Raw genomic sequence first — 26,689 nt, forward strand, 5'->3', positions numbered from 1 at the left:
GGGGAAACTACTTACGATAGATTATATACATACTAGTTTTATTAGACGGTACAATTTACAAAAACATAGAGTTTTTAAAGAAAGAAGAAGAGGGATTGAAATAAAATTTACCTACATAGGGAAACAATTTTAGACATTTTTCAAAATGGCCCAACAATCAATGATGATAATAAAAACAACTATTTTCATGGCCATCAAAATATGAAATGTTACACTATTCCAATTCAAAATCCTGCAACCTACCCTCAGTCATGGAGCAATGCATGCTACGCTATGGCATAACACTATAATAATAAACGTAATGTCCAGTGGCGGTTCTTCCCTTAGGTCAATTGGTGTTTGACCCCCCAAAATTATAAGACAACAATAATAAATATAATAATCAATTATGTGCATCAAAACATTTAAAATGTAACGCGAAACAGCGGCGGCGGCGAGTGACTAGCAGTGACATCTGTTGTCTCTAATAGAAGCTTTCATTCACAAGTCCACACGATTCGCTGGGTCAATTTAAAGAATGTCCAATTTGGCATCTTCTGTCCCTACGCGCGCCATAGAATAAACGAGATGGCACTATATTTTTCGTCGAAGTAAAAATTAGCTTCCGAAGAAAGTTTAGGGACGCTTAGGTCATGACCGTGGGGGAGACAACACGGTGAATATTATATGTTTTACAGAGATGGTGACATAAACAAATGTCGTTTTTTCATTTTACACGCTTGTAGTGTGTGGAACAATGGTTGTTTTTCAATTGCATAGTTCGGGAAAGGATTAGAATAATTATTTATGTTGTTATCGATTTAGAATGAAACAAAACAAAAAACGTAAAAAATCATTGTCAAATAGAATCAAACACTGATTTTATTTATTTTAATGTTGTGGACAACTACAATTAAATTTTAATTTTTTAAATTCTTCAAAAATTAGGTGTGTTGGATAATCTCTTGGTTTTTTCAATATTATTTTTTTAATTACACGTTGTACAATTTCAACAGGGATTAGATTTGTTTTGTATACAGCTGGGGAGCTGACCAGCATATTGGAGATTTGATTGTACTAAAGTGTGGTAGACTGATGTTAGAATTTCCAATGAGAGAAAATTTCGAATATTCAAAAATATATAAATTAATTTTCTTATTTTGTTGATAGTTTGGTTGATTTGATCTTTCCAGTTTAGGTTTTTGTCTATTATTATTCCTAAGTATTTAATTTTATTTAAAAATTTCAACATGGAACAGTTTTTTTTATTATGTTTTTTTAAATTGTCATGTATAATTATATCAAAATTTTGTGGAACGTCATTTGATTTTATTGCAAATGGTATAATGTGAGTATATTTTTTCGCCATATGAATATGAATAAATAGTTTTGTCCGTATAAAAACTTTCTTTCGTGAAAGGCATACAAATACCATATTGGATTGAATCATCGATTCAATATCAACAACAACAAAAATTTGGGTTTTCCATGTTATGTTGATTTACCAGTTTCCAGTTTGTATTACAAGTATCCAGATACCGTGGGTACACGGTCGGCTGACCTCTCAGGTTAAATGGACAATGACTCCCAAAATTATAAGACAAAAATATTATAGTTTACATTTATAAAATATTATACAAATCAAAACAACTGATCAAATTCTTAACAGATTTGAATAATGCCAAATAGCGAGCAGAGACATTGGCGGATAGCAAGTAGCAATATCGAACATTTCAGTTCAGTTAGAAGCTCTGTCTACGCTCGGTCAAAAAGCCCGCTAACAAATTCCGTCTCTGTAAATATTAATAATAATTAATAATTATTATTAAAAAAAAAAAGTTTTCAACTAGCAATAATCGCCCCTCGGATAAACCTCATTGGTTACGATATCGCCACCGCGCAAAGTTAAATAATTAGCCAAATATCATTATTACTATTATTGCACATTTTTCTTTAGGTCAGTGGATGATTTTTGTAGTGATTTCCAAATAAATATTACTGGGTAACTCCGCATTCCTAATTCTTATTAGGAAATTAATTACTAATCGTACGAAGCTAAAAATGATGCTAAGTGTCACGTTTATCAATGATAATAATGTTAATTAAAATTAAAAAAAGTATAATGTGTTATTTAATTAGAATTCATTAGAATATCAATTAAAAATTAGTCAAGAACAACTGCTATATAACAACAAAAAAGCGCTAAAAATAAAACAATTTTCTCATTAAATTGTTATATTTTTATTCTCTGTGCAATTTATTTAACACTAACTTTAATGAATCTAATCTGAACTGCTAGAGATCTGAACTGCTATAGATATGAACTGCTGTAGATCTGAACTGTTATAGATCTGAACTACTATAAATACTGAACTCACTTTTTCATCACCAAAGTAATTTTGTTTTTTTTTACAACCTTTTAGATTTTGTTATACATATTTCACAAATAATATTAAAAAGCAATACGGTAACTCGTTGAGAGTTTCAATGGTAATGGTCTCATTATTTGTGAAAGACCCTCACAAATGTAAAAAATCAAAAGGTAGAAGCAATTAGTTAGGACTGATTTATGCCCACATTAATACCTTTCTCCAGTAATGGATGGTCGAACACGTTTCTACTGTTTGCCGTAGTTCCACTACCTGCGGGCTGTTGGGACTCGGGCGCTACCAATCACATAAAAATAAATTAAAAAGACATACCTGTTTTTTCAACGGAGGTAACTTGCCATAGCAAGGGGGGCAGGTTAGAAAAGGAGCATCGAGATGTCCTTCGTCGAGTTGTGTCCACAACAAATATAAATACTGATTCCTTATCTCGTATTCATCTGGGTCAGCACATTGCAGGCGCCCCAACCAAGAGTTACACAGCTGAATTTTCTTTTTACATTTCAAGTCACTAATAGCTTTTTGCACGCATCGCAAACTTTCTTCAAATTTTTCTTCGTCATTGTCACACATGTCGATATCATATGTTGTTGGACTATCACATCAAAAATATAGCATGTAGAAAATAAATGTTCTTGGAAAATTGTTTATAATTTTACAAAAATAAGAGTGAAAACATTTCTAAAAATACATATCCTACAAACAAGCTTCAAGTTAAACTGACAGCTTTGTTATTGTCTTTTGTCTGGAAATTCTGTTTTTTTTTTTTAACACTGATCATAGGATTTGTACAGTTCTTTGTTAAACAGTAAAACTAATAGAGAAAATACAATCTTCTATGTATTTATTAAAAAAAAGTTTTTGGCGTGGATTTGTCACACTTGACCTTGAACAAAAGAGGAAGCTCACTGTCTGCATGAGATTTCGAAAAACCACCCCCATACTCTTTTCCCACCCCATAAAGCAGAATTTTGATACTTCTTGATGGAGTTTTGCACATTTGATGATCAAAGGAAGAGGAAAATTACTGTCTTCATTTCTAAAAACTCTGTGTAAAATCCGGGCAATGCCGGGAACTTCAGTTAGTTCCTTTATAAATTAGACAAGTGCCTACCCCATTATACAGGGTGTATCGGCAAGTACCCGACAAACTTTAGCCAGCTATTCCTCAGCACATTTGGAGTAAAAAATGTAATGGGCGCTTTGCTGTCCGGTAACATTTTGGTAACATTTTAAGGAATAGCTGGTTAAAGTTTGTCAGGTACGTGCCGATACACCCTGTATAGTAGATTTACGACTTACGCGATGCTGCTTGTGCAATGATTAAAGACTTAGCAAGCACAGCCTGGGTCAATGTCCCACAAATTCCTTGTCCACTCAGTCATCGTCCAATTGACTTATCTGTGCAAGTCGTAAAAACACTAACAAATAAATTATATTTGCACTTTAACCACAATATATATTTTTTCATTTACTTCATATTGTAAATTGCTTGCATTCACTTGTAAATTACTTATTATCAGCCTGTTCTATTAATTTATATTATTTTTATGCCATCTGCACTTTTAAAACTGGTTTATTTATTTTTTCATGTACATCTAAATGGAAAATTATATATTCATTTTATAATTTTTTGGTTTTTATTTTGCTGTTGTATTAAAAATAAAAACCTTATGCTGGCACTGTATTATGCAGTAAATCATTTAAAATATGTATCATGTAAAAACCCATCAGGGCATTTAAATCAATTAATAAATAAATATTGACAGTAGCAACACCATCGACACAAATATTTTTGAAAAACTGTGTAAAACACTTTATTTATATTAAAATGTCAACCGACTTCGGCAACTTCATTGTGAGAGCAGAAATGAACTTTAAAATATAAATAATATCTGGTAAGTTTTTAGATTCTCACGGCCAAAAGCATTTTTGTTGTTTGTTTTTAGGGTGTTATGCCGTGTTGCGCTAACTCCTTCTTTGGCTAAAGAAGGAGTTAGCGCAACACGGCATAACACCCCAAAAACAAACAACATAAATAATATCTATATATATTTTACAATACGTAATACATAATAATACAATAAATATGTGATAAGTAAAAAATACCATTGTACATATAAGTAAGAAATTTATTAATTTTTAAACATTGTTATTTCATACTTTATAAATTAAAACAATTTATTTCGACAATATCACATACGCTTTATAATATTATGGAATCTATCAAAACCAATACACTACAATGTTTATAATTAATAAAGGACATTATAATTTGTATTCCTTATTATTACTTATTCATTTGTGTAACTAGAAATCACATCACAAAGCAAGTCTATTTGGGTAATAAAACTATTTATTTATATAATTATGTAATTTAATAAAAACATTTAAAGAAGCTCACGTTAATATCAAAATGTATTTATTTGGATAAAGGTAAGTATGACAACTTATTCAGATAGTCAATCTGGCAACTACTTTCTTCCTACTAACTTACCAGGAACTAATTTTGCATCATTTTCTACATTTCTCTAGAAGTGTCAAATGAAGCCTTAGTGTTTTGAATAACTATGTAATAATTACATAATGTAGATTTTAAAATATCTTTAGATGTCGGGAAATGGGTTAATTTCAGCTTCCAAAATTTGCATTCATTACCGAAAAAAAAAGGGGAAATTTAAACATGTGTATTTAAAAATAGCAATATTTGTAAAAAAAAATCATATATATATAAGATAATTCTCTGGTTGGCCCGGTCAGTTAAATGGTTTTCTAATTATTATCTTTTAAAAAGCTGTATTGATTTAGCGAATAGACATAAATTTTTTTAATGTAAAACGGGCATAAAATGTTAATTAATAAGTTCCTGTACGTGCTCTTCTTGGTTGGCAGTAATCAGTAATCAACCTCCACAACTCGAATGCTGTATTCAAATATAGAATACAAGTAGTTAGTAACTAGTAGTGGGTTAATAATTGAATAAAACCATTGTTTACCAAATAAAAATTAATTGTTCCAGAAACGTGTCTGTACTCCAAAGCACGTCTTGTATATCAAAGTGAATTTCTTATGAAAAATAATTAAAACCAAAATGGTTTGTTCGGAAACCTAAAAATATTTGGTAAATATAAAGAAAATAGGGACACGGTTAATACGCACTTTTAATGGAAAAAAACACTTTGTAGCAGTTAGATAATAATGAGAAGTAAGTATTTCAGTTTCTGGAAAATGAAAAAAATCCATTTCAGTAAATATTTCTTAAAAATTAAAATCGATTTTTTACTTGGCGGCCATTGTTATTGATACTAAAGTTTAAGTTGAGTTTTTTTTTTCTTCTCTTATTTAAGTCAAAATGTGAACCTTTGATCCTAAAATAGGTTCTTAGCTTGAGTACAATTAAAAATTTAAAAAAAAAAAACAATTTTAATATTATTATGTCAAAACATGGCAGATGTCAAATTATCGTTTTTTTTAACGAAATGGCTATAAAAATGCATTATTCTCCATTTCCGGATACTGAAATACTTACTTTTCATTATTATCTAACTGTAACAAAGAGTTAAAATAAAATGTGAGTACATATTAAGCTTGCTCTTATTTGAAGGATGTGACGTTACACTGTCACACTGTTACTACAGCCTTCACTAGGATGGTGTTTTCCTACCAAATATTTTACTTCTCATATAACAAGACATCACTAGTTTATCAAGTTCAAATTATAAAAAAAAAATCTTGTCTGGCGAAATGCTCACTAACTAAGTTACTCGCATTTCAAAGTTCCACTGTTTACGGGAAATACAAAATAAAATTAACTTTATTATTCAAATATGATTTAAGATTTTCACGGCCAAAAGTATTTTTGTTATTTGTTTTTGGGGTATTATGCCGTGTTGCGCTAACTCCTTCTTTAGCCAACGTTTCGGACAGCATTGCAGTGTCCATCATCAGGGCAGATAAGACATCTAAGACATAGACAAATAACACATCTGCCCTGATGATGGACACTGCAATGCTGTCCGAAACGTTGGCTAAAGAAGGAGTTAGCGCAACACGGCATAATACCCCAAAAACAAATAACAAAAAAACTTTATTATTGATTAAAAAGAGTGCCTCATAATTAAAAATCATAAAAGTAATTACCTACGTACATATTTCTAATAATTCGGATCTGCCTATATTCTTTTATTCAAACAAGTAGGTATATTACGCAGGTGCTATTTATTGCGACGAAATTCTTATAATTCTAAATTAATCTATCTAAGACTTGAATAACAACAAGATATATTCTATTGTAGTTGCAAACCTACATAAATTCTAGCAAATCAAATAAAATCGTTGCAATAATATACAAAGTCAATAAAGGGGTCAATACACAGAGACAAATAAACAAAAATGTGTCAAAGTCCTCCAATAAAAAGAAGAAAATGTAAAAAATATTAAGAACATCATAATTTTTTAAATTAAACCAATTCATATTACAATGAGTTGATAAAATTAGTGAAAAGTTTAGTTGAACAACTGTAACATTAGTAACTATTAATTTTAAAACATTGTTCACAGACATTTAACCCTTTGAAAGCCAATAAATCAGTGGCGCCAAAAGTCAAATGCCACCATACAGCATATATGCATACAAGTATAACGAGCAATCTGTGTTCAATATCTATTTCGGATGCCATTATAAGTGTTTACTCGTATACTACAATAGGCTCACCTATGTGTACACTTCGGACCATGCGTCGCTCCAGGCCGCCGTGCAGAAATGTCTCACAATGGACTGCGTTGCATTACTTTTACAGGCTTTCCTTTTCTGAGCAGCGGTGGAGTGGTGCGTAGTACCGCCGCTCCGAAGTGGACGTGTAATAGTCACTAATATTTAAACCATCTGATTTTGTAAAAATTTTACTATTAGGGAAGAAAATAAATCCTTTCCATCGGCACAAAAAACGTCAGTGATCCTTTCTTAAGATTTATTATACAGACTCACAGACCCAAAATTTTCTGAAAAAGAAGCAGTATTTTATGTAGCATGAGACATTGGAAGTGAAATTTGTGGGATCTGCATTTATTAGGATTTTTGGTTCAAAAGATTTTAAGATATGTGTATAGGTTATATTGGCCTTCAAAGGGAAGCTTTTGGGAACAGCTCATATAGGTCTCCATTGTTGTCCTGGCGAAAAATAAGATCTAAACGATGTTAAACAGAGAAAACACCATGCTTTATGTTCAAATCTAGTAGATAACCACAGAAGAATTAAAATGTGCACCTCATGAAACAAAAGTTTCCGGCGGCAATTTGAGAAAAATTTATAAAGTTTTGCGAATTTTTTATTAATTATTTTTATATGGTATGACAAAAAAGTGACGTGACGATAAAGTTTATAATACATTGTGTGTTTTTCTTTTTTCTTTTTCAGTAATTTTTCATTAGAAAAAACGTAAGGTGAGCCATTTTTAAAACTTTTTTATGTTTGCATTTAAGATATTTAAAAAAAATATATGTTTTTTTTTCTAATTCTATATTTACTGTTTTTTTTTAATATGCTATCTAAATTTTAAGTATGCCATCTAAAAAAATTCATAAAAAATTAAAAGCTTAATAATCGGCCTCTTCAAATGGCGTCACTTTGATTGCAAATAACCTCCCATATCACCCCACTTAGTTCGATCCATAGCTTACAGAACACCCTGTATATAAAAAAAAACTTGTATATTCAGAATCCAGAATTCAGAATACATATATTTTTCTTAGGCTGATTTTAGTGTCACGCCGACCGCACGCGCACCATCGGCGCTGATGGTCGAGATATATGAACTTCTAGGAAGCGTTTTTGAATGACGCGTAGCTATCAGCGCGCAAAGTGGTCAGCGCTGATGGCTACGCGGCCGTACGCGTCGCGCGTCGGCGCCGCGTAGCTGTCGGCGCTGACGATCGCACGAGCGCCTCTGCTTTCGGTGAGTGTTCTAGTGTCGAGCGGAGCAGACGTCATCGCGTGTACAGTCATGGCGAATCGCGAAGTGGATACAGGTCGAGTTATCGATGAGGTTCGCCTGAAGAAGAAATTGTGGGATGCATCCGATCGACTCTACAAAAATAAAGATGCAAGAAACAAAGCCTGGGAGGATATTGCCGACACTTTTTTTCACGACACCGATTTTTTTGGGATAGGTAGTACAAAGCAGCAATAACTAATACACTCCGCATTTTGGTCTTCGACTGTACAGTAAGGCGGTCAGTACTATACTGAAACGAGCCACGCTGAGCCTCAGCGCTGACAAACTACGCGCTGATCTATGAGCGCTGACGGTGAGCGTGACACTAAAATCAGCCTTAAGCCATAATATTTTTCACAGGAGTTCCTTATTATGTATGTAACCAATAAAAGTATGTCATTTATTAAATATTATATAAATGTATAATTTGAAAATAAAAAAATTGCAACATAGCCAAAATTCATTTAACATAAATCCCCATGCTGCCCTTTACTATGTCAACACATAGTTGAGGGCGGCGCCAAGTATCAGGTACATTAAAAATATACTTAATTTTCTATCATGGAATATGGGTACTATTACCATTCCACAGCTTCTTACTTTCATTGTAAGAAAGGACAACTAGGGAATATCCGAAATTCAGATTTAGTCAATAATTATATTACATAATATTAAATTATACCTTCTATCTAGGTACATGAATTTGAGCATAACGAATTGGCTGAAGCTGGAGATGAATTTCAAATGGCAGCATTTTATTAAATTCTACAGAAATGCTCATTCAAGCAATCAATAATCAAAATGAGATCTTCTTAAAGTAATTAAAAATGTACCCTTAAAAATAATTAAATGTTGTTTTCTCAAGGTTAAAAAAATATTTATAAATTGGTTAAATATTCCTGGACTCAAAAACTAAATTGTAGACATAAAACTTTTTAACTTGTAAAATACCAATTGGATGCATTCAAAAAGAAAACTTAAATGAATACATTACCGAGGAAAATAAAGATAATTTGCACCTTCAGACCTGGCACGCTAATCACATGAGAAGAATTTATAGATGTATGTCTGCGTGCCACACTAAACTCCATACAGTCTGTAGGAGCCAGGCAATGGGTAACTACTGTATACAGATGGAAACTCAGAGTGAACTGCTAGTAGGGCTAGTACAGGATACTGGCACCACACTGCCTACTGCCTCACACACCCTGCAACGGGTAACTACTCTATAATAGCCACGGGTCATGACTCATTTTATTAAGAGCGAGTCATAGTACCAGCTAATATTTTCGTACGACTATTAGAGTCGATTCAATTGAACGGGAGCCGTAAGTTCAATGAGCATACTGTGCTCGCTCGATATGGCTCCCCTGATACTGCTCCTCACATGAATGATCGTACAACTCCTGTTACGCCGTCTCGTACCACGAGTAAAATTAAATGCTAGGTAGTTAGTAAGTGAAGGTACACATGTCCAAGTTCAGATGTCAGACGTCGTTCACGTATCTGAGTACGCAATAATAAATTAATAGTCGGATAATTTTAATAGAGCTATTTTTCTAAAATATCACCTGAAAAAAAAAGAATTACTGTTCAATTGAGCCGTGGTACGGTTTACTGGGAGTTGTACGAATACGGCTCATCAAAAAAAATTAGCTCAATTGTGCGGCTCGTTCATGAATGACTCATCGCTACTCTATACAGAATAAAACTCACTAGGGGTGTTGCTGGTGGGGCGAGTGCCCATACTGGCACCACACTGCCTTCTGCCTCACACCTATACAACAGTACTCCACAGCCAACAGACTACTCTATACAGACAGAAACTCATTGAGAGAGCTGCTAGTAGGACCAGTACAGGATGCTGGAACCACACTACCACCTGACACACCCCCCTGCAATTGGTAACTACTATATACAGATAGAAACTCACTACTACTAGAGGGTGCTGCTAGTAGGACTAGTATAAGACACCGGCACCATACTGCCTACTGTCTCACACACCCTGCAACGGGTAAGTATTATGTGATCTTTTTCTTAACCAATAGCGTTAGCCATTCATACCATGAATAACTGTCGAAACTCCGCTTCTCCAAGTTTAAATCTGTCGTCATTCATTAGAAAGTAGGCAATAATTTTGATTTCCACGCGAAATGTCAATGTTTATATCGACTTGTAGACAACTTTTTATCTAGACAGCGAACGGGCTCGATAAACTAACAATATTTTAGGTGATCTCAACTGTCAAATCTCCCTGGCGATAAGCCTTTGTGCTAGCGAGTGCAGACTAATTATGTACTGGCATTTTTGATAAAAACTTGAATTGTGTCAATGTTAACATTTTGAAGGCATTGTGCTAGATAGTCCTGCAACTCATGCATCTGTTGGGAATGAGAAGCACCAACATGTCATAGATAATATAATAGCTAGAACAGACAGCCTAGCAGATCTTCTTGTAGCCTCGTATGCAGCAGCCCCTGCTGAGCTGGAACTCGGTGTCAGCCTTGAGCTGTTGGAGGTGCGACCTCATGGGGGCGATGTTGGTCCCCACCCACTCATCCAGCGTCGGGGGATAGAATATCTGCTCCATGTAGCCTTTTAAGTACACTTCCACGGAGGAAGCTTCGTTTAATAACCTGAAAAAATATTAACCACTCAGAAAATTAGAACGTCAAAAGACGTAAATATGATAATAGCGGTCAAGACATTAGAACGTATTTTCACGTAAACGCGCGAGATTTTACAAAAATCGATTTATTTCCATCACTAGTATACGGATTGACATGATTTAAAAAACAGAGTATCGATAATGAATAACGCTACGCGTCTGTATTCAAGAATATCTATGGAACGTAGAGGTGCATTATCTAAGCCGATTGAATCTGTCATCTTGTTCGTTCATAATTTATTGCGTTTCTAAATAATTTATTAAAAATATTTTAGTTTGGACGGTTAATATTTTGAGGTGACTAATAGTTTTTAATTATATTTCTTCAATATATAAAGTGTTATTTCTTTATGATACTCAGAAAAAAGTACATTTTTCACGGCTTTGAAATAATGGTAGGCGGTTTTTACATATTTTTGATGTTTTCATAAAATGTATATTTAGAAACGCAAATATGTACGTATAACAACACAATGCGATAGTGGATTTCATAATCTTTCCAAAACATTTTTTAGAATGAGGCTACGTTTCCCAAAACGTGAGTTATGAAGCTTTTAGCAAAACTCGTAAATAACACAAAAATTATCACGTTTTGACAGTTCTCAAAGGAACACATAGTAAATAAAAGTCTTTGTCTGAAAGGTTAATAACATTCAAACAATGAAATAGAAGAAATCACGGAAAAGATAGATAGAAATCAGAACTACCTGGTTCAGAGAGGTACAACTACAGTGTAAGGGCAAGCGAGTCTTTTTGATGAAAGGAAGGAGAGGAAGTTCTGGGAAGATAAAAGGTATGAGGGTTGGGTAGGAATCTAGGGATCAGTGTATCCAGGAGTGACATGAATTTATCCCTCCCACTATGGCGCAGGGCGATGAGTCGAGAAACCAGTAGGAGAGGTCAAAGGGTCTCCCCAAACCAACCTCTCCTGATCTGCCTCCCAAATTGATGAATAATAATAAAAGTAAAATAAAAAAAGAACATCATAATTACATGTAAAACTTTAAAAAATCAACCTATAAAAACAAAGTTTTTATTTTATTAAAAGTTGTATTTAATTTATTTTTTTGGCTGAGGATTGAACGTTCCTCCCCAGCTGCTGCTATCACTCAAGCCAAATCCTAATTGGGTGGTACTGAGATTTATTTTGAATATTAACTACTGTAAATTTTTATAATGTCATCCAATTTCAGAGAAATGCGTGAGTGCCACCAAAACTTGATAAAATGCATTGTCATTGACAACGAGTATATCTGCTGAGTTTCAGCTCGATTGAATGTCGGGAATTTGGTTAATTTCCACTTCCAAGATTCCATTTGATTCATTCATTTATTTATTCACTCATTCGTTCAAGAAAACGAAAATGAAATTAAAATAGACGCATTTTAATTTTTTTTAATTATTTGAAGAAAATGAACACTTTTATGACACTTTTTAGTTCAGAAATTCAATTATTATTAGATTTTTTGTATAATTTATTAATACCCTATCCGCCTCTGCTTCTGTCCATGGATCATCAAATTTGCATATTTTAATTCGATCTTTTAAAAATCGGGTCACTAACGTCTAATGACTAATGTAACATGGTATATTACAAGCGTAGTGAAGATACATAATTATATAATATGCTTACTCATTAATGGCTGGTATCAGACTCTGTATCTGCATGGGGTTGGTGTATCGGCTCTGCACCTGCCACTGGTTTAACCAAGTCTGAACTCTGCAACAAAACATCCTAACTTTACTACTCGATTCTTGGTTCTTAGTTCATTCCAAAACTAAACTTAACTAAATGCTGTAATATCGAAAAGGACAGAAATATCACGAGAAATCAAACAATCTGGATTTCAAGAGATTCAACATGTCGATAGCTTGGATATCTCCACTTGTGGCATAAATGATTTACAAAAAACTCAACTGAGAGCCCTAATTTTTTTGTGTAAAAAATGGCAGATGGCAATGGCGCTCTTGAAGTGATTTTTCACAAAAAAGGCACTACACAAATCATCTTAATACATTAACTAGCTGATGTGTACCCGACTTTGCTTGGGGTTTTCCTTAGGAGATAGACATATACCACCATAGGCTTTTCTGTAGGCCTTTTTAAGAAATTATACAATTCCTTAGTACATTATTTTGATGTACAGTGAAACTCTCTTAAGAAGTTTTCCGAGGGACCGGGGAAAAAAAACTTCTTAAGTGGGAAAACTTCTTAAGTGGGATTCAATTTTAGCCATTTAATAACTCGAGTCCGGGGCATACGTCATTCCTATGTCTACCTACGTTAAATTGTTGTGAAAACAAGCTCATATGATCCAAGCGGTCAAAAAAAAAAATATATACACATACATCTTCTACAGTGGCGGCTTAGGGTAGATTGGCACCCGGGGCGGTTTTGTATTGAGCACCCCTATTTAAAATAAAACACCGAATACTAAACATGCTTACGAGACTTTATTTTACTGAAATATTCGATGACATTATCAAAATTTATTTTCCTGTCTCTTTCAATTGATAAAATCGAAAGATTGGTTAGTCGCGCTTGGCTCATTGTGGATCTTAAATAAGATTTTATTAATTTTAACTTTGAAAAGCTTCTTTCACATGAAGCCACCGAAACACAGATTGTCAAAAAAAATCTTAGACACAGCGCTAAACTTGGAACTGACTCAGAATAGCCCCATTTTACAGTGAATCTGAGGAGCTCCAACGCAGTCCATTGAACTGCTTCGTGGGCAGAAATGTTGGCGGCTTCTAAATGGCGCCTCAATCGTAATATCTCCAACACGATATCCTCTGCTGAAAATTCATCGTAAATTTTTAATAAATTTGGAACCATTCCACGAAGATCTCCTTCTGGTGATGTTACCAACGTTTTTGTCTGAACAACACTAAATGTAACCAGAATAAAATCCATTGCCCTGTAACGATGGTCTAGTTCTTTGTAAAATCTATCGTGACATTCTAACATTGCTCTCTGCAGCTCGTCTGGTAATGTAAGACCAGCATCTCGGGCCATTTCTCCGGGCATACGTTTACGAAATCTCCTCCTTCCTCTTTTTCCTTCAATCGGAAGTCCTCACATATTTTTGTTGCGTAGCAAATAGCGTTTTCCACTATTTGATTGCGTTGACTTTGAAGAAAAATTTTAAGGGCCTTAATCTTTATTACACACTTTTCTAATGATAGCCCAGATGTTTGAATATACTTTTGCGTCTGATTAACTTCTTCTAGTACTTCACACCAAAAGGAAAGATAGCATAGAAAACTGAAGTCACACAAAGCTGGTATGAGTGTTGATGCTGCTTCCCTTGTCTCAACGTTTTCTTTACTGGTGTTGGGATCACACATATCTTCGAGTGTTGATACAAGCTTCTCAAAATTATTCTTCAATGGTTTAACAGCGTCGTGATGAGCACTCCATCTTGTATCTGATAGCCGTTTAACGGACACGCCTACATTTTTCATTAATATTTCCCACCGATGTGTGGATGATGAAAAGAACGTGTAAACTCTTTCTACAGTTCCGAAAAAAGTTAAACTTGAAGAAACGCTACCAAACGAGTGCACTCCACATAGATTAACCGAATGATTTGCACAAGGCGAAAACAACGCTTTCGGATTGCGTTCTTTGATTTTTGCTTGTACACCACCATGAATTCCTGCCATGGTTGCAGCATTATTATATCCTTGGGCTCGACATAGATGTATGTCTAAATTATCACTCCCCAGCTGTGTAAGGATATTTTCAGCAAGATCAACTGCAGTCTTTCCAGCTATAGGGAAAAAACCTAGAAATGATTCCTTCACTTCAACTTGATCGCCTTGAATATGAACATATCTGATCACGTAACTCATCTGATCAACATGTGATATATCTGGAGTGCTGTCAAAAATAATTCCAAAATATTTGGCTTTTTTTATGTCGTTCACAATGTTATCTTTCACCTCCTTCCCCAAAAGGTTTATGGTTTATGAACTTATTTTGAATGTCTTTGGACAAATATGAACTGCCTAAACGGGCGGATGACAGCTGTCGATTCAGTACAAAGAAATGGAATTTCGTGGCAGCTCTCTAATTTGTCTGACTCCTTCCCCTACCATAGGAAGAAATATTTTATAGCGTCGTGTGACGGTAGAAAAGATAAGCGCTCGCGGTTCAAAAGATATCTGCTTGCGCTTTTATAGCTGTGTGTGACGCAGGTCTTATTTGGCTGCACAAGTGTGTTGTCGTTGTCACCCCTTGGTCCTTGGTACCCGGGGCGGACCGCCCCCCCCGCCCCCCCTTTAGGCCGCCACTGATCTTCTAGTTATCATGGTAATTAGTATTATGTATTTAGAAAAAGGTGGGAAAGTAAAATAAATGAAAAATGGTAGAACACATTTGATTATAAAAAGTTTATTTACATACCTACATATAAATAAATTTTTTTTTCGAAGTATTTATCTATAGTAGATTGCTTAACTCTATTATTGAATTCTTTTGTTGTAAAATTTTGACTAAACATTACAAATCAAAACAAAACCATCCCATGGACAAAGTAAACACAATTTTAAAACTGTTAAAGTACATCCCTCGAAAAAGCCACTCGAATTCGGATAGTAAAAGTTGCAGCATTCCAAAAGGTTCATACTGTTGATCTTATTTTAAATTGGTGTAAAGGCAATGAATTATACATATTTACTTGTTAGTGATTACTCACTCTTAACTTGACAGTTGAAGACAGAGCTGTGGATATACGCCGTCTCTTTTTTACGCTTTCGTTTACTATATGAACTGAGGGAGAAAGAAAGACTTGTTGTGGTTAATTTTACCAAGCGGTTTGATAAAAGGACACCGCAAGTAATTTTGCTAACCGCAAACTAATGATAGCGGGTTCTTTGTCTCAGAACCGTTTGCGTACTGCAACCCTGCCATGGCACTGCACAGAAAAATCTCACAAAGTCTACGCGGCAAACTGCTTATTAGTTGGCGGACTTTAACTTTTTTGCACGCTTGCTGCTTGCTCCAATGGCATTTGAGATTTGAGAGACTATTGTTATGATGTATTTTCGCCAGGCACAGTCGACTATCGTATATTTTTAAAGATATTTTAATCCTTTTCTAGAAATTCCTTATGAAAATAATATGCGCAGCTCAATATTATGTACCTGTAGGTTCATTTATGGTCCTACCTAACTAGCAGACATCGAATAGCTACGATTTCGCACATAAATAAATGGCTTGATGCTTGAATCAGAAAGTTATATCATACAAGCTGTTTGACGCTGGAATTATGTATAATCTGTGAACGCATCCAAAAACTAGAAAAATCATTTGCGAAGTTTCGTTTCAATCTACATTTTAAATTTATACATATGTATTTCCTAACCTTCAAACTTAATTTACGACAAATGTCAGATGAAACATGATGCACGGCAATTTTTGATGTTTGAATGAAAAAAACGTAATTATAATGCATATTTTACCATCTCCCCCGCCATATAATCATGTTGTTATGTATTTAAAGGTGAAATATTCCGTATTAACCGTGATCCGATAGATTATCAAAAGTTTTTCGTGTTTTACAAATTCGATGGAATAAAAATTTTATACAATAATATTACGAAACATCTCTATGTTCATTATCAAAGAGAAGATTATTGAAGGAGGCGTCAAATGTATGCAAATGTAGATCTAGCCCACGTTGTCATTAAGGTTGAGTTTAATATAATCTTTCATGTTATTTCGGCCTTAAAGACGCTTGCATATTTGTTACATAATTCCGCATTGTTTATTCGTTCCATTGCTATTTTACCTAGTTAGGGGATTAGGAGACGGGGTATTTGGTTTATTTATTGGATGTTTATTGGTTACGGCAGGTTACGGCTTACGGCCCGGCGGCCGACAAAGGGTTTTATGATGTCAGGTACTAGGTATGGGTTTCAGTCAACGTCTTTCAATTTATGACTTGGAAAAAGGTTCATTTTAGATATTTTGCGACACAATATTTCGTTTGTGTTGATTTTACCGCCGGATTTCTAAAACCTCTTAAGCGGGAAGCAGTTTTAGCTCTAAAACTTCTTATGTGGGAAAAAATCGTGTTTTTTGTATGGAATTTTCAAGGGACCAAAAATCAAAACTTCTTAAGCGTGAAAACTTCTTAAGTGGGAACTTCTTAAGCGAGTTTTACTGTATCTCATAAAGTTTAGCCAGCAAGGAAAATATTTTTTTTATGACTTGATTACAATACATTGACTTTTCTCTACTTTCTATAAATATAATATGCATGTATTATATATATAAACCTTCCGGAAGAAATTCTCCATATGATAGTGAAAACCCTATCAAAATCTGTTGCGTAGTTTAGAAGAACTAAGCGCACAAACAGACATACGCAGATAGCTACTTTGTTTTATACAATTTAGAGATTTAAACAGGTTCAACAAGGTCTAGGTATTGCTTATTGTATTTACAACATTATTACAGTGTGAAAAAACATTATTATTATACTATTATGGCTCATTAAAGATTTGTTTTTCATTTAATACTTCAGTATACATTTTATAATATTTCTAAAATGGTCCTTGCCTTGGATATCCATAGACAAACGGCGACAGAATAAGATCTTGAAAACCTAAATCACGAAAGATAAGCTTCTTGTCAATGAATTGTGTTGGTTTCAAAAAACATTGAACACAATATATTATTAAATAAAAAATTGTTATATCTTTATATCTTGTATCATTTAACACATTCACCACCAACTGTGTCATTTGGCAGAGTTCAAATGTTTCGAGAAACTCAGTACCCGCCAATTGGCGTGTGCGTCATTATAACATAAAAAGCTTAGTGAAAATCTGGCAACTGTCGCGACGTATTGTTTTTTTGCTGGCCCTGTGCTTAAAGAATTAAAAATTGTTGTCCGTGTGCGGTTTTTGACTACCTACTCTAGTTTTAAAGTTATAGCGTGTTGAATATGGGTGATAGAGCGTTCCAAGTTTACATATCGGAGTTTTCTATCCCTTCGCTGTCCAAGGCTGGTAGTGAACCTGTTAATGAATTGTATCTATCACCACAGTCAACTGGTTAAGAGACACATTTTCCTGCAGTCTGGAAAGTAACGAATACACCCCTGCTCCGAGGTACTGAACTTACTGATCTCCATAAGCCAGGTTACGGTATCTCTCCCGCAGTGCAAGGAACACGTTGACGCCTCGCAGCACCTGCCAGCCGGGGAATTCCTGGTCCTCCAGCGGGCCCCCGCCGCCCCCCACACCCCTCGAGCCCCCGCTGAACCACAGCCGAAGGCAAGCCGCCAGCACCGGCAGTCCCACGGGGAGCAGCTCGCACAGGGTGGCGTAATGGTCATACCTACAGCAACAAACAACAATGTACAGAACGCAAGTGACCTTTACAAATGTGTGTAGTATACGTAACTAGATGAGAAAGTGGAGGTTAATACCTGGACCAGCCGGTGAATGCGATGCCCATAAACTTCTGCATCTTGCTCCCGTGCTGCTCTATCTCATTCATCCATGCTTCGTGGTTGCTGATGTGATGCTTCATCACGGGCAACACCTGCATTCATTATAACTATGTAAATAAAAATGTTAATGTTCGTTTGTTCAAAATCTTAAACCTCCGAAAGTTCTGCACCGATTACTTTGAAATTTTCAATTCTTTTAATAAATGTTTATATGTTACATTTTTAGACATATTTTTAACTACCATACTAGGCTAGTGCCCGTGTAAATGTAATTCCCCTTTGGAACGTTGCATTCGAATACGCATGTGTTTTTATATACCTATATTATATTCCCATTTGTTAAAAACTGAATGTCACCCTAGTTGTCTTTATTATCTACTTTGTTTCTTCTTGGGAATAATGATTAATGATTAGTTATGGTTCACATCTAATACATTAATTTTTTTTTTAAATAATTTTTGTTTGTATGTAGTATTACTTTATGTTTGTGATTACTCTATGTTTGCTTCACTTAAATGTAAATTGTTAACCTCGATACAGGCTTAGTCCTAGTGAGGTTGATTTTTATGAGAAAAAATATGATTTATGTATAGTGAGATGCAATAAATAAATAAATTGATGTCACCTGTGACATGTAAAAGCATGTTTTTTTAAAAAAACAGCGCCATCTGTTGGTCAAACATATTTTTTTTTTAAAAAACAGCACCAACTGATGGGTAACATGCTTTTTTAAAAAAACAGCGCCACACGTTGGTCGTAAAAGCAACACGCGCCATTGTTTCTCTATCTGCACAGACAGACTTAGCCTCAACAAACGCGTGGCGGGGTACAGCTAGTTCTAAATAATATAACTCACTGTAAACTTAGTTATAATAACAATTGTTTATTTCTACGTTTGTGATTTGTACCGAAATTCACGGCCTTCTTCGACACTAACACAAACGAATCTTCCCTTTAATGAGCATCGTGCAAAAAGAAATTGAATATGATGTATGGGTAATTTTACATAATTAGTTCCTGTCTTTGATAGCTTATAGAAAAATGGTCGGTGTGGCGCTGTGAAGAAGTTAATACACACATGTGTATTTTTGAAAGTGTAGATTAATTTCGTGCAATAGCAAGCAAGGGGTGACTTGATTGAGACTTTAAAAATTTTATGTGGACATTATAATTACCCTGAGATCATAGACATATGAATATTAGTAGACCTGCCCTAAGTGATTAAAAGCGTATTATCCCCACTCCCCATACCGGTTCCATTGGAGCCGGCTGGGCTCGCGTATGGCCTCAAGTGAAATTTGAAAACGTGACGTCATCATTCTTGTGCGAACTATGGTCGAGGCATCATCGGTTCATTTTACGAAATAACACGGCAAAATGTTGACTTGTGATATGAAAACTTGTAAAAATAGACGTGAAAAAGAGAATAAACCCAATTGTCATATTACATTCCATAAGTAAGCATTATTTTACTTTATTTTAAGCTTATTCACACCGTATTATATGGATCAGTTTTAGAAACATATACTATCACATCACAATGTAGCGATTCTCAAGTGTGCTCATCGTTGTTTACTGGGGTAAGTAAATTATGAAACATTTGTAAAAGTGTCTTAACTAAATACTCTGAAACTAACTACGACTCTGCAAACAGAAGAAATTTACTTTGCCGAATTTGGACTTCGCAAATTAGTTCATAACGTGGCGAGTAATTTGCGCTCCCATGTAAAAATGTCTATTCATTCAAAAGCAGATTTTACTTTTAAGAACTAAATGGTGATATTATAATGCGAGATGCCTATTTACTGTCAGATTGATTTATTGACGAATCACAGTCAGCTTCACTTGTTTCGTTCTTCAACAGTTGATTTTACCCCTCGCCATTATCTTCTCGTCTATTAATTCCTATGTCTGTGCCTGAGATCCAAGAAATCTTCACCATCAACAAACATATAAATCTCCGTGGACACTCAAAAAAATTAACAAAACATCTTTACATCTAATCCTAGGAGACACTTTGTTGCACATAGAGTAGTGGATGCATGGAACAAACTTCCACAACATGTCTTCGATTCTACTAATATAAACCTATTTAAAGCTCCATTGGATTCTTATTTGGAGAGAAGAAAGGGTTAACTTACTTTAAACTTTAAAACAACTCAATTGCTGTTAAACTTATTATGAAATAAAATATGAGCGCATCAGCAGAATGCTGCCTGCTCATTAAATAATAATAATGAATCAGTGGTTGTGAGACAATACGGACGGCTCGCTACTGTCTCTCGCCTTCTTTAGCAGAACCATTGGCAGACCAATGACCTCCAAAGTAGTAGGGTTCTCAAAACAAATCCTTGGCACAAGACAGATGAATGGTACCTGACAACTGCCTGTGGCGCCCTTGAAGGCAGAAGCAGCCCAGACGCGCGGGAACACGTTGGCGTACTTCTCCCAGTGCTGTGCCCCGATCTGAAAGTGCTCCCGCGCCTGGTAGTGCCACACCATCGGCTCTACCAGGGACCCCAATTCGAATTCTGAAATATTATTTATTTATGATAAACCAAAATATTTCATTCCTTAATCCGTAAGATACAGCTATATCTATCCTACTATTCAGATAAATGACAATGAATTTGGTCATCCCTTATGAATAAGTTAAATAATAAATTAACCTTGCATAACTTGGGCATCGATATTTCGCAGCATGTCATCCCACATGATGACCTTCAGGTGAGGGTGCGTCTCCTTCAGGAACCTGGCCACGGCGGTCACATGCTCCAGGAACAGCACCGCCTTGCCATACTTACTGTCCTGGGCTCGACGGGAGCAACTGGGACACAGGCCCATATGCCAAACCTGGAATAATGCAACGGAAGCTACAGGGATCTGTTCACAACCTGCATACATGGACAAGTAGAGTAAGCAAGTGACGTTACCTCATCAGCCCCGATGTGTATGTAGTTGAGTTGAGCGGGCCGGTGGAGCGCCAAAACCTGCTTGAGCAGGGCCTGCACTAGGGGCAGAGCCTCCGGGTGCGAGGGGCACATGGAACTTGGCAGGCTGTCCACCTCGCGCAGACCGGCCCACTCGGGATACTTTAAGACAAACTCCATATGGCCCAGAGTCTGCACCAGGGGGATCTGATCACAATGTTAATACTCTCTATTTGTGTTTATTTTGTTTCCATAATATTGTTAATTGGGTTTAATTTTACTCAATTTCATTTATTTATACTTAATTTATTTTATGAAACAATTTACAGATAATAAATACAGGGTGCGTTTTATGTTCGAGGTCGATTGTTTGGCCGTCATTTTAGTTTGGATGTCATTTGTCAGTTGGCATTTGACAGTCGTAGAGAGTGGTCGATAACAATTTATTATGGAGCATCTAACGCCGCAAAACCATGTAGAAATTATTATAACATTTTATTTAAATAATTGGTCATTTGTGAATGCGAAGAAAATTAGGTGACTAACCAAAAGACAAAATTTTAAGGAAGAACCGGCAGACAAGTAGCCGTGTGGCAGCTTTGTTGGACTACCTATTTTTTTAAACAAATCCTGTAAATAACTACCGTGTATTATCATTATTAAATAAAAATGTAAAACCCAAATAATTACAAAAAGTGGTCATATCGACTGGCCCCCATGATCCCCTGATTCGACCCTTCCCGATTTCTTCCTATGGGGGTACTTAAGGGAAAAGGTGTATGCCAAGAAACCAACCACAACCTCGATACTTAAGGACAACATCTGAAACGAAATTGCTGAAATAACACCAGAAGTCAGAAAAATGTGCTTAAAAGAGCTCGCTTTGGGCTAAGGCCAGAGGCGGCCACTTGACCGACATATTATTGCGACATGTTAATTATGAAATTGATTTCATCAAAAAGTTATTAAAAAAAAACATCCACCTGGAACATAAAACGCACCTGTATTTCATGGTGGGTCTATGATATGTTTCCTTATCGCGCCCTTGAGGTGATTTTGTCACGAAAACGGCGCTATACAAATAATCCAATCATTATTAATGTGTGGTATGTATATTTAGTAATTACCAGGTGACGTGTGTAGTACATTGGTGTGTGTGTGTGTATGTGTGAGTTTGTGTATATGTATGCTCATTTAACAGTTTATATCATTGACAGATGCTCCTTTCAAATATGGGCAGTAAATCTGAAAAAAGGTTGATGTTAAGAGTTTAGACAAATATTATTGAAGGGACGAGGAGCACGGTTAAATGGCAAATTAGATGCTGCATATGTTTTGTAATTAAGCGTGTGGAATAGCGCAGTATGTCGTGTAAATCTCAAGGGAACGTTAAAATCAATTAGGGAACATCTTATCTTATCCATCTCATCTTTGACTTAGTCTATGACAGGTTAAGTTACTTACCACAGTAAGACCACATTCGGCCGCAATGTCCATGATATGTGTGGCCTCCTGTATGGAGTAGGGGGCCCCCGTCGACACGGCGCTCTCCGAGAGCCCCCCCGCAGGGCGCAGCTCCCTCACGTAGGGAAAGGTGTCTTCCCATTCCACCAACAGCCCCGTAGCGCCCCAGTCACGCAGGCAAGGAAATAACTAAACACAGTAGCGCACTGATAATTTCAGAACAGTTTTTTTGAATTTTTCAATTATCTCTTCCTGCTTGAAAATATAATAATAAAACCCAATCATGCATACTAAAAAATTCAAAATGGTAGCACAAGATCGTTTTATAGCAATATTATTAGATAAATTATTCATCTAAGTTTTATAAGGGAACTTTTGAAATTGAATAAAAAAAATCGAACTCTAATGCATCTTTTTCCATCTCTCCCGATGTAAATAGGTGTTTATGTTGTAATTAACTTAAAAAGAAGTGTAACTTCCATAATCTGTGCCTATTAAAAGTGCGGCAGTCGAGCAGGAAAGATAAATATTTACCGTAATGGTTAGTACACACGCAAAGCTCACATCAACAGATAATATAAAGCACAATAGCGCTCGCCATACAATCCCATACAGACCCGACACACGTAAAAAGATAACGCGCTATAAGTGTGGTTCTGAACTTCGCTAACCGAATTTATTTTACGTAACCGCTCCCGACGCGATATTTGAAAAGTTATGCGTCCCCCTCTCCGCCGCAAAAAGGAGAGGGGGTCATTTTAATTACGGAGCTACCAACTAAGTTCCGTGTTCCCTTAGTAAAGTTGTCACTTTGACAGATGAAATTATGTTCCTCGGCCGCTCTCGAATTCAACTGACCCCCTCTCCTACCATAGGTACAAATATTTGATAGCGTCGTGTGTCGGTAGAAAAGATGATGCGCTGTACATTAACTTTTGATGTGAGCTTTGCGTGTGTACTAACCATAAGTCAATTATAGATAGCAAGATAACACATACACATAAAAAAATATATGGTAATTATTCCCTAACCGCCGCAATTTTAGGCACATATGATGGAAATTACACTTAGTTTTAACAATTACTACAAGAAACAAATATGTACATGCACAAAGTAGGTTATTATGTTGGGTTAATTAATTCATTTATGCATATTTAGATTAAAACGAAACTTACGCAAGGGTCAATCTATACAAAAATGGCGGCAAAGGGATCGTTTGAAAAGGTACATTTTGACTTTATTAAAAAAATGGAATTATAATGCATCTTTTACCATCTATCCCGACGTAAATCGTGGTTTCTTATATTAATTAAGTTGAAACGAAGTGTAATTTCCATACTATTTGCCTATTAAAAGTGCAGCGGTAGTGAAATATTTGCCAAAATTATAATCAGAGACTAAAAAAGATCCAAATTTACGCAATATTGCAAACGATTGTTTTTTAAATTGAATTATGAACAATGGACTGCGTCAGAAAATAAGGTTTTCAAATGACTATGAGGCTTCAATGTACGAAAAAAATAACCTTTTCATATATAAGGAAATTTGCCAGCATTATATTATTAGTCAAAGTAGTAAAAAGTTGACAGCATTTTATTAATCCAACTAGTAAAACTTTATTAAGATACAAAAACATTTCAAACACCCAAACCCTTTCGTATTATTTCACATAAAAAAAATAAATAGTTATGTTAATTTTACCTTTTCGAAGTACGATATTTTGGGAGGAGCACCCTTCAGATCCAAATGGACCAATCTGAGTCAAAACGAAACAAACATTATAGCATCGACACAAGTAGTAGGTACAAAAAATATTATATACATTAGGTTTGTACAACAATCATACCTTTGGGTACCAAATGTTAGGGATTCCATTAGGAATCTTCTTCAATAATAACAATAACAAAAACCACCTGATCAAAGGAAAGTATAATATTATTATTATTATGCATAGAAAAATATTTTCACGAAACGTCAAAATAATTATACCATAGATATATAACACCCATAGTAGACTAGATCGCCAATCACCCTACCTCCCGTATAGCAGCGCCCGTAGTGATTTGAAGAGCCAATCCGCCATCTTGTAAAGGTCAGCCGTGATTTGCCTGCTTGTGTACAGTGGAGAATTGATTGCAAGTTTATCAAGTATAATTAAATATTTTGGATTGTTTTAACCATGGTTGTGGCGTGTGCAGCATGGGGATGCACCAACAGACGCGACAAGAAGAAAAAATTTGAATTTAATTTGAAATATAGTATACATTTCATAAAAAGATGTTTACACAAATATTTATTTATTTATTTATATATATATATACGCCTAAAAAGGCTTTTACGTAGAAGTGATACATGATGCAGTGTACATAGGAGAATATGTATTATACAGGAGATATTGACAGTAAATAGATATAATCCATTTTAAAGAAGGTACAAAATACACACTTGTAAAATTGTGAAAACAAGTATAATAAGAAAATATTAAAAAATATGATCAATATTAGTAAAACGTAAGAGTAACATAAAGTAAAAAATAAATTACAACAACACTACATATATGACAAAACATTTAAACTAATTTACCAACGCTAATCTAATTTGTAGGGTTCAACAAAGTGTTGGTGTAGATTATGCTTAATTCTATATATGGAGTCAATAAATAAATCAATAGCGCCCCCAAACTTGTTGCCCAGATCATGCATCCTATTGGTCAGTGAGTGTGTCTGATAGTTGGTCGAGTATGTATTACAGAAAAATGTTATATTTTGTCTTGTATTCCTAGTCGGCACATGTAGTTTAATAGTGGCAAGGATGGCAGGACTATCAATTAAGTTGTTAATGACTCTGTGTAACACAACCAGGTCTGAAATAATTCTCCTGTCAGACAGTGTTATTAGATGCAATTGATTTATCAAACTGACATAATTAATGTAATCAATAGGAATTCCGAGCTTAAAATTTACGTACTTAAGAAATTTGTGCTGAACTCTTTCTATATTATTGGAGTGAACTTTATATAAAGGGGACCAAATAGGTGAATTATACTCCAATTGACTTCTGACTAATGAAATATAGAGGGTTCTCATACAATCTATGGACTTAAAATTAAGTTAATATTAGTTAAAGTTCTGCAAAGGAAGCCAAGCATCTTTAAAGCCTTATTAGATATATGGTTGATGTGTTCAATGAATGACAAGTTTTCATCGAATATTACACCCAAGTCACGAATATGTGATACTGGTATTAATTTAATGTATATTCATGTAGTATATTATAACTGATAATATACTACATGAATATAATAATATAGTAATAATAATATAATGTAGTATATTATAACTGATAATATACTACATAAAAATATGTTCTTAATGTACGATAGAATGCATGTATTTTGAATTCCCGCCGTAATCTGACTCTTTCAAGATGGCTTCAAATTCCTACGGCAATGGCCGCCAGGTTGGCGATCTAGTCCACTATGGGTGTTATATATCATTGAATTATACACAAACAAGAATGACCAACTTGAGCATTTCTCGAATTATTTGCAGATGATGTGCAGCTTGACAATCGCCTGGATGAGATAATATTTAATATAATTCAATATAATTATATGAAAGATTTTAGCGTACTTTCGTTGCTTTTTCTTCACTTGGTGACTTCTGAGTTAGCTAAAGCGTTACCAATAATTTAAATTGTTTGATGTACAGCATAATGTACTGGTACAGCTTGGCACATAAATATACCACTGCTTGGCATAATCTAGAATAAGGGCGCCCACAGACGAGAGACTTTATT

General features: G+C 35.0%; 1 protein-coding gene and 1 pseudogene across 1 annotated transcript; both read right to left on the reverse strand.

The window, feature by feature from the left end:
* Positions 1 to 1,758: 1,758 nt before the first annotated feature.
* Positions 1,759 to 1,886, reverse strand: LOC149419487 (U4 spliceosomal RNA; annotated as a pseudogene).
* Positions 1,887 to 7,504: 5,618 nt separating this feature from the next.
* Positions 7,505 to 24,850, reverse strand: LOC149419488 (hexosaminidase D-like). The gene is made up of 11 exons (XM_089638335.1): positions 24,738 to 24,850; positions 24,593 to 24,647; positions 22,892 to 23,080; positions 21,431 to 21,634; positions 21,167 to 21,350; positions 20,874 to 21,028; positions 18,474 to 18,589; positions 18,167 to 18,382; positions 12,662 to 12,748; positions 8,697 to 10,996; positions 7,505 to 8,113 (listed from the first exon to the last, which is right to left on the reverse strand). The coding sequence occupies exons 1-10, from the start codon at positions 24,764 to 24,766 to the stop codon at positions 10,801 to 10,803; spliced, it is 1,431 nt and encodes a 476-aa protein (XP_089494461.1). The 5' UTR covers positions 24,767 to 24,850; the 3' UTR covers positions 7,505 to 8,113; positions 8,697 to 10,800.
* Between the last annotated feature and the right edge of the window lie 1,839 nt (positions 24,851 to 26,689).

This window comes from Hesperophylax consimilis, chromosome 12 (assembly GCF_061612785.1).
Source record: "Hesperophylax consimilis isolate HC1 chromosome 12, BYU_Hcon_1.0, whole genome shotgun sequence".
Classification (NCBI taxonomy): domain Eukaryota; kingdom Metazoa; phylum Arthropoda; class Insecta; order Trichoptera; family Limnephilidae; genus Hesperophylax; species Hesperophylax consimilis.